The 10,283-nt window shown below is 26.2% G+C and overlaps 1 protein-coding gene across 1 annotated transcript; it reads left to right on the plus strand.

Annotated features, from left to right (window-relative positions):
- The first annotated feature begins 886 nt into the window (after nt 1-886).
- On the plus strand, nt 887-5,057 carry LOC114169097 (uncharacterized exonuclease domain-containing protein At3g15140). Its single transcript, XM_028054120.1, has 6 exons — nt 887-1,169; nt 2,370-2,572; nt 2,926-3,006; nt 3,391-3,507; nt 3,645-3,768; nt 4,408-5,057. The coding sequence occupies exons 1-6, from the start codon at nt 945-947 to the stop codon at nt 4,606-4,608; spliced, it is 951 nt and encodes a 316-aa protein (XP_027909921.1). The 5' UTR covers nt 887-944; the 3' UTR covers nt 4,609-5,057.
- Nucleotides 5,058-10,283: the final 5,226 nt, after the last annotated feature.

Here is a 10,283-nt window from a genome sequence, read left to right on the forward strand (position 1 = left end):
TCGGACTTCAAATGCCGGTTTACAATTCTAAATTCGTTTGACACTGTTCACCGGATTTCGAAAATTAATTAAAGATTTTACTAGATTTCGAAATATGAAATAACCCGTGATTTCATAGCAAAGAGAGAATTTTTTTTTTTTTAACTTTTACTACTGAATGGTCAAAGGATTTAAAAAGATACTATAAAAAGTTTAAAATTTTTGGGTGCAGTAGAACTATTTGAAGATGCAGGAAGAAGCTCCCTGATAAAACTCTATCTCACCCATTGTCATCCTTTTGCTCACAGGCCCATTCATTTTAACATTTTATCTTTAAACTGTCGTAATTACTTTTAATTATTTAAATAAATAAGAAAGAATAATGATTACTAATATCAATTTAATTATTTTTATAAATAAATGTGAAAACTAAACTTTTATTTCATTTCACACTATAAATGTTTGTTTAAAAAATTAAAAATAAGACAAATAAAAAATAACACGTATTTTCTATAGTGTAATAAATATTTTTTATAGAAAAATGTTTTTTTATATATTTTATTGTACTTGATATTTAGTATTTTTAATAATTTTATTGTAAAATTAATCCTAGAATATTTTTAATTACATTTATTTATTAGAAAATTATGTTTTGATAAAAAAAAATTAAAATTGACAAAATTTTTATAAATGAAATTAAAATAGATTATTTTTTCATTTTTTAACCATAATATAAGTAATAAAATAATATATTTTTATTTAAATCGGTAGTTTGTAAAAATTTATTAGAAAAAAAATTTGTTAAATTATCATTTTCTTTATTTATTTTATTATAAAAATAATTGTGTATTTCCACTGGGAAAGAGTATATACATTATAAAGTATTGATATAAAACATATTATATAAGAGAAAAATGCTTAGTTGGGAAGGAGAGCAATCCACATTGCACACCCAGTGAATAGTGATGGCGCTTCCGAGAGGATGTTTAGCAAAAATGTTGTCACACCGTAATCCAATGTTTTTTTCTCTCTCTCCTCTTACTCTGCAACCTGCAAACCTTGCACTTCATCCAGCACATTCTTTAGCACCCTCTGCTTCTCTCTCAAATTCCGAGACCCCTTCTTTTCACGAGCCCCACTTTCGCTGGAAACCCTTGTGCTTGTATCATTGCCAGGAAAAATGCACCAAGGTTATGACTTTTTTTTCACCCATCACCTTTTACATCATTTCGGTTTATGGGTAATTTTATTCTGTTTAAATTTTAAGCTCTGAAGTATTCTGGGAGACCCTGTTGTTTTGCATGGCATGTGCTTGATAAATTGTTTCTATGATAAATAATGAAGGACATGACACTGTGGCATAGTTTATGAACGCCTTATTGTCTACAGAGAGGATATATCTATTAAGAGAATTATTTGTGAATGAAACGGAGGGAAGAAGGGGTGTGAATATGAATTGGATTTGGACACCTTACATTGATTTTTAGAAAATTTATTTAATACTGACATCATGTTAGAGTAGCTATTTTTAGAGCTAGTTAATTGGTTTTTTTAAGTCACTTAATCAGTATTGGGTTCTCTTTTGTTGTATACATATTGTTTTTCAAATTTTATTTTTTAAATTAAACTAATTATTTTTATTTTATTTTTCAAACGACTTTTTTTTTTAAATTGTTGTTTTTTAATTTAGTCATTTTTTTAAATTAATCATTTTTTAAATTAAAATGATTATTTATAGTAAAAAATTATCTATAAAATAAATAAAAATTCTCCATAATAAAATTGTAAATATTATTTATATTTATTTTTATAACTATAATGATGATTATATTTCTTTTTTTAATATCGTTTGTCTTTCCACTAGTCTATAATAATTTTTGTTGTGGATGAAGGAGCGGGTAATGATTTCAGTTGTAGGACTATGTTTCTGTATCTCATTCTCTATAATGAAGATCCTCAAAACTCTTTCCTGTTTAGAGTTTCCTGCATCTTTTGTTCTTCGAACTGATTGGACTTCCTGGAATTTTTTGTTGCTTGAATTACTGTATCACATTACAAAAGTCAGATAACTTAGTATGCACATGCAAAAGTATTCCATGTCCATGCCTTTGTTCAATTAATCCTTTCCATGTATGATTTTGAGTAGGTCCAAATAATGTGCTCAGTAGAGAAACCTGGTGTCATTAAATTATTCTTTCTGTTTTGAAGTTTTGGTGTGAACCAAGCTTTGTCGGAAGATAGCTAGTTAAGTCATTTAATTGTAGGTTTTGAAGGTGATGTTGTTAATCAGCTTCATCTTTTTGTCATGTCATGTTAAATTAAATTTGGTGTAATTATGAGATGGCAGAGGAAAAAATGGTTTTATTGTTTTCTTTTCTTGAAATTTGCAGATGGATGATCCTATCCACCTTGAGACGTTTAATCATGATTGCTCCAGTGGGCTTACAGTTGACATTGCTGAGTTGAACAAAATACGTCCGCAGAATCTAGACTATTTCCTTGTGCTTGATTTAGAGGGTAGGGTTGAGATTCTTGAGTTTCCAGTTCTAATGATTAGTGCAAAAACATTGCAGCTTGAAGACACATTCCACAGGTTTTGATCTGCCACTTTATACCATATCTAACAGGTGCAGTGTTGTTCAGTGATTGCCTGAGATCTTCTGTTTTTCTTCTTGGTCTTTTCTATAGTTCTAAAATGAATATAATTTGCATTCTTAGACTATAATTAGGATGTTAGTTTTTTAATAGTTTATACCTTTAATGGAATTGTAGTCTCAAGGTTTGAACCCTTAAATGCAACAAGATGGCTTGTGAGTCTTAAACTCATATGATATTAATATTTTTGACTACATAGGTTAGTTTCTGTTGAATTTAAAAATATAATTTATATATGAGGATCATTATTCTTTGATCTTACAATTTACTTTTGTGTTGGTCCTTTAACAGGTTTGTGAGACCCTCAAAAATGAGTGAACGGAGAATAAACGAATACATTGCAAACAAATATGGGAAATTTGGAGTTCACAAGTATGCTGCTTAATCTGCCTTTACTAATCTAGCCTGATTCATACTTCTGATCCACATACAATCTCTGCTTTCATTTTTATTGTCACATACAATCTGAAAAACAAATATATCCTCCAATTCCCCTTCTACATGTATTTATTATTTAATAAATTGATGCTATAAGTAATGGTAGTTTTTAAGGTAGCTTTTAGTAACATTTGTAGAGATTTCTGATTTGAAATATCCTATAACTGATGAACAATGAGTTAGACTGGTGAAAAGATAGCTATTAGCCATTACAATGAAAATCATTTTATTGTATCAGTTTACTAAGGGATTATTACCTACTTCTGCAACCTAAAGTGTCACCACGAACTATAGCCATACTGATTATTATTTTTTCAGAGTTTGGCATGACACAGCAATTCCATTTACGGAAGTTATTCAACAATTTGGAGTTTGGTTAATGCGAAATCAGTTGTGGAGGGGTGCAGAACTTAATCGTGCAGCATTTGTAACATGGTAAGTATCATTACTTATGGTTTAACTTTTATAACTCTTTGTTTTATTTCTAATGATGCATTGGTTTCCTGCGCTGTATATCTGGAACTAGAATAACAGGATTTGTTCTTCTACATCAAAATCTTTTGGTTTTGCAGTGGAAATTGGGATTTGAAAACTAAGGTCCTTCAACAATGTGAAGTGTCAAAGATAAAGCTTCCTCCATATTTTATGGAGTGGGTTAATCTCAAAGATGTCTATTTGAACTTTTATAACAGGAGGGTAAGTTCTCTAAATGTTCATAATTGGCAGAAGACCATAATAGAATTTATTCATTTTTCCATCTAACATACAAAACTTATGGCAAATGCATCAAAGGAAATTTAATCTCATTTTTCATAAAATTTTTTGCTAGGGTGCAACTCTATATAGGTGTTAAATATGTTTTTAGTCCCTGAACTTTAACATGAGATTGGAATTTGTTCATGTCCAAAACTTTGATACATTTTAGTCTCCAAACTTTACAAATGAATAGATATAGTCTTTTTAATCCAATTACGTTATTTTTTTTTTACGTGTCAAACACGTTTTCCAGTTGACATTGAGACATGAATGTGTCCATCAGTATAAATAACTCAAATGCTAGCATGAAACACGTTTGACACGTCAAAAAAGTTGAACATAATTAGGTTAAAAGGATTATATCTATTCATTTTTAAAATCTGGAGATTAAAATGTATTATAGTTTCAAACAAAAAAGACAAATTTCAATTTTACACCAAAGTTCAGGACTAGAAACATATTTAACCCATTGAGTTAATATCATCTTAACTATGGTGGATTCAGGTTTTTTCTTTACCTTCATTTTGCATAATCCTAATGTATAACTTATTGTATGCTTTTGTTTATAACGGGTAACAGGCCACAGGAATGGTTACAATGATGAAGGAACTGCAAATACCATTGATGGGAAGTCATCATCTTGGCATTGATGACTCTATGAACATAGCAAGAGTACTGCAACGCATGCTTCTTGATGGTGCACTCATTCAGGTTACTGCAAGGAGGAATCCTAATTCTCTTCAAAAGGTCAGTTTTCTTTTCAAGAACCGTATTGTATAGTGTCTTTTTCAATGACCTGTGCAAGTTTGTTTAATACTTTTAATCATGTAATTGATTCAATGATCAGATTATGGATTATAGTTACATAACTCTAGTTCATTCTTACCGACTCTTTGAACCCAGTTAGATAAAACATGAACTGAAAAAAATTCTCGAAGCAAATATGTTTAGTAGAACTTAAATATTCATTTGGATAGATATCTGATACTTAAGTGGAATCCAGATTTTTTACTGCTCTTTTTGTGTTGATGTTGGTATTTTAAAAATCTTTTTTATATTTTTCAAAACATTGAAATCAGTGTTCTTGAAGACACGGTAAAACTCTGGCAGAGAATCGAAATTCTACTTAAGTGATTCCTATCAAGATATAGTTGATTTTATATATCTCTTTTATATTTTTGAAATGGATGGATTGAATTAATTTTCTTGTAATATAGCTTGTTTTATATGTCCTACATCTTACTATGAGTGGTTTTAGACCCTGAAAAACATCAATTTAAAATGAGCCACGTACTTCTTTATATGATATTGTAGTGTTAACTAATTTACCTATTTATCTTTTTTTTTTCTCTTTTGATCATCTAAGATTTTATTGAGATTTTCACAATTTTTTTTGTTGATTTACAAAAAGTACAAGATGTTATAAGATCTTATTTAAATTTTGTCTGAAATGGAAATCTCACGTCATAAGTCATTGTTTTTTGGGGTTTCTAATTTATTTTGTCTTTATTTTTTAATTATTAATTAAATAAATTTCAATTATTGAAAATTAAAACATCAAATTAAAAATATTAATAATTAGTGCTTCTAATTCATAAATGCAATCATGATGAAAAATGCAAACATTAATTTGTATTTTAACTAGAAAACACAAATAGTAACAATAAGCATACAACATTAAATTCATCTATATTATTATTAAATCGTTATTAAATATGTTCTTCCAAATCCATTAAAGTTAATGATGAAGACTTTTTTTATGCATATAACATATTGTTTGAATGTACACAACAAAGTCGAGAGCAGCATTATGAGATATGTCAATATCATCTACAATGATCATGTATGAAATATAATGCATGCCAACATGATGTTGAGCATGGCATCTAACATGACTTATGATGAAAAGTTCAAAGCTAGTGAGAGAGTGGAATTTCAATTTCAACATATTTTGGTGAATTTCAAATTCTGTTCCTTTTATTTATTTCAAATAGCTTCTAAAAAATTCTAAATTTTAATTATTTTCTCATTCAAACAACTCATTTTTTTCTCTGAAAATTTCTAAATTACTTCACCCAAGCACAATACAAAAACATTTATGAAATATCGATTCCTCGGATAGATAACAAATATTTTAGCCTTATGCCATTAATTATTATTTATAAATATTCTTTAAAATGGATTCCGTGTAAAGATGGTAATGTAAGTATTTAATGATATGGTTACGGCAAATTTTTACGGTTAAAGATAATTTAATTTTAAATATTCAATTCACTTGTCTTGATATCATGAATTATTATTTGCAACTATATTATAGCATGAATGACTGAAAACAATAACGATTTAAGTAATGAGAAAAATCTTCATGATTAAAAATAATTTAATCTTTGAAACCTAATTCTACCGAATATTCAGTTAGTTTATTTGATGACATTAATTATTATTTTTAAATATATTGTAATATAAATTACTTATAAAGAACGTAATGACAAGAGAAGTAGAGGGAAATCTTTACCATTAGAATTCAATTTTTAAAATATAATTCTAAATTCTCTGTTCATATGATTTTCGTACCATTAGTAGCTCTTCAAGATTTACTGGTTTTAGTAACATTTGTTTAGTTATATTTATTAAAATTATTAATATATATATATATATATATATATATATATATATATATATATATATATATATATATATTCTGTTGTAATATTTTCTTACAAACGTTAATATAAATAATATTAATATGAAATATTTTTTGAAAATGTTACAACAGATAAATGAATTTACTGTATAATATCATTTTAATCAAATGCTATTAGTACTATAAGAAATTAATTAATTAATTAATTTGAAGATTAATAATAACTAATCTTTAGCTTTTCCTGTTTTTATATACTTTTTTGTGCTAATACACTTGTAAAATATTAGTTTGAAATTTGATTTATCTTTCTTATTTTTTTTATTTCTTTTCACAATAATGTGTAATGGTAAATAAATATTATATCTTTTCGATATAATCAATCATAAAAAGAATGAATTAGACGTAATTTATTCCAACCAATTAGAAAATAAAGTTTTCATTACGTATATCACACTTACTTAGACCTTAAGATTTGCAAAGTTCTTTTAAATTTGTAAAATTTGTAATATATATTCTTTTCACTAAACACGTCATATATAAAAATTATAATTTTTCAATAATTTAAAGTTTGTTATGATATTAAAAAAATATTTATTTTATTAATAACTAACTTTTTTTTATCAAACATGATTCCTTTTTTAATGCTTTTTAAAAATGGTAATAATTTAAAAGTAATATTATATCATAATTTAAATCCAAGAATGTAACTACGTTTACTGGTTCATGAAACCAGTAAGCAATGAGTTTTTCACCATTACAACAACAATGTTTACAACTATGTTAACAATATGTACTACTTCGTTTCGTTCAGATCAAAATATGAATTCACTCAAATAATGAATTATGTGATTTCAATTTCCCCTTCTATCCAATTGTCAATGCTTTTGATTTGCATATGGGACAAACATTTTTCTCATGTAACCATCTCTTTATACAATCTCCATGATATTCATGTCCGCATTGCAGAATTCCAATCTCCTCTTTATTTTTATATTCATCCTGTAAAATCATGCATAAACATTCAATTAATAAGAGAAAGGGTAAAATATATTTCTAATACATCAAACTTGAATAAATAACCCCAATCTAGTACATAAAAAAACAAATACCTGACATATTACGCAAATATCAGGTTCTCGCTCTTCAGTTGACGCCACTAAGTCAATAGGTAACATATAAGTTTTTGTCTGCATTTGTCTTGCAATAATGTCTTCTAACAAACCCTTTTCTAAGTCGTCATTGTCAATCCATTCATCTAACTCAAGACGATCCTGTAGTTCAATTTTGTAAAGTTAACAATTTAAAGTTTTTCATAGTTTCTAAGATTTTAGTATTCATAGGAAAATACATCAAACTATATACAGAATACTTGCCTCATTAGACGTGTCGTCAATGTTCAAGGGCATATCACTGTGAGGGTCAGTCAATGAAGAAAATTCCTGAACAGGAAGAGCGAATACCTCTTCAAACATGTCATCATTGTTCATGAGCATATCACTGTGAGGGTCGACCAACGAAGGAATATGATCACCCAATGAAGGAAAATCCTGCACAAGAAAAGACAATAACAATGAAAATGAGAAAGAAACTAAAATTTTAAGGACCAAGAAATTCCAAAAGTAAAGAAAATGAAATATTACACGAATGGCCGGAAGATGAAAATGATGCGTGTTGCTTCTACGATGCGAAAAACGGTGGTGGTGTCTTCTTCTTGCAACTGGATTTTGATATCTTCGGATTCCCAAATAGTTTCCTCTCAGTACCACTGTCTGCATATTTTCACTATTTCTGAATGATGGAACACAAAAGTTTTGCAATAACTAAAGACAATTGTAAGAATTGTGGAATGTGTAACTACGTTATAAGATGGACTATTTATAAGAATGATAATTTAATTAAGGAAACATTTATTAAGGATAATTTCACTTTCAAAATCTAATATTATTTAATCTATGATATTACTAAAAATAATTTAACTTTGATAATTGTAATATTCATTTTATGTAATCGTGATCTATTATAATGTACTATACCACAATTCTTAAAACTGTCTTTAGTTGTTGAAAAAATATTTCTGTTTGATCATTCAAAAACGGTGAAAATAGTTATAATGATGATAATTTAATTAAGGAAACATGAAACATTTATTATTAAGGATACTTTGACTTTGAAAATCTAATATTATTTAATCTATTATATTACTAAAGATAATTTAACTTTGATAATTGTAGTCTTCATTATTTTATGTAATCGTGATCTCTTATAATGTAGTTACACATACCACAATTCTTAAAATTGTCTTTAGTCATTAAGAAAACATTTCTGTTCCATCATTACAAACGGTTAAAATATTTAACGGTAAAAATATTTATAAGGATGATAATTTAATTAAGGAAACATGAAATATTTATTATTAAGGATAATTTCACTTTGAAAATCTAATATTATTTAATCTATGATATTACTACAGATAATTTAACTTTGATAGTTGTAATATTCATTTTATGTAATCGTGACAATTCTTAAAATTGTCTTTAGTTATTAAAAAAATATTTCTGTTCCATCATTCAAAAACGGTGAAAATATTTATAAGGATGATAATTTAATTAAGGAAACATGAAATATTTATTATTAAGGATAATTTTACTTTGAAAATCTAATATTATTTAATCTGTTATAGTACTAAAGATAATTTAACTTTGATAATTGTAATATTCATTTTATGTAATCGTGATCTCGTTAGTTATTATTTGTAAATCTTCTTCAAAATAGATTACTTGTAAAAGTTGTAAATTAAGTATTTAATGAAAATTTTTACTGTTAAAAATGATTTAATTTTGAAAATATAATTCTAAATATTTTAATATCATTAATTATTATTTGTATATGAATTACAGGTAAAGATAGATGGTAATTTGAGTATGTATAATACGATAAAAAATAAATAGTAAAATCTTTATCATTAGAGATAATTTCATTTTAGAAACCTAATTTCAAATATAATATTAAGTTTATTTAATATTGACGACATTAATTATTATTTGGAAATCTATTGTAGAGAAAAGTTGCTTATGAAAAGATAATGTCAAGAAAGATTTGAAGGCGAAATCTTTATATTTAATTATTGTGATTTATATTTTAGGATTTAATAAATGAATCATTAATGTCGCCTTTAGATTATTATTTTATATAATCAAGACATTTCAATCAAATCTTAACAAACCATAAAATATAAAGATAGAATATATCTATATCTTACACACCTATAATATAATTAGAGTTATTATTTTGTTTAATTCTTATTAAAAGCAATTAATATGCTAAGATTCATATGAACAACTAATCCTAAGAATCACTTTCCTGATTTTTTTTCTTCTTAAAACTCTAAGGACAGGCTATATAGATTATTTCATAATTCAGGCTTTAAGAACACAACAAATTAATATAGTAAAATTTATCCTAGCAATTTACTATCTTAAAATGATTTTAGTCAAAAACTAAATATAAAAATCGTCTCCCACATCTCTCCTTATATTTTCAGATAAAAACAATTACGATTTTATCACATAGATGTAATCATTATGAGCTAATTATATTACCTACACGAAATAGTATATATATATATATATATATATATATATATATATATATATATATATATATATATATATATATATATATATATAAATCAAAATCAACAGAGTAACAATAGTGTTGCTTCACAAGTTCTCTATTACTAGCTCAAATATCCTTGAAGAATATTAATATTACTCACACACTACTAGTATTAGAAGGAAGAGATAAAATTCTC

Source organism: Vigna unguiculata, chromosome 11 (genome assembly GCF_004118075.2).
Source record: "Vigna unguiculata cultivar IT97K-499-35 chromosome 11, ASM411807v1, whole genome shotgun sequence".
Lineage (NCBI taxonomy): Eukaryota > Viridiplantae > Streptophyta > Magnoliopsida > Fabales > Fabaceae > Vigna > Vigna unguiculata.

Excerpts from the sequence above, each read along its gene's own strand:
- LOC114169097 (XM_028054120.1), top strand. The coding sequence starts at position 945 with ATGGCGCTTCCGAGAGGATGTTTAGCAAAAATGTTGTCACACCGTAAT. Across the intron at positions 3,007-3,390 it reads GGGAAATTTGGAGTTCACAA|AGTTTGGCATGACACAGCAA; the intron begins GTATGCTGCTTA and ends TTATTTTTTCAG. Across the intron at positions 3,769-4,407 it reads TGAACTTTTATAACAGGAGG|GCCACAGGAATGGTTACAAT; the intron begins GTAAGTTCTCTA and ends AACGGGTAACAG.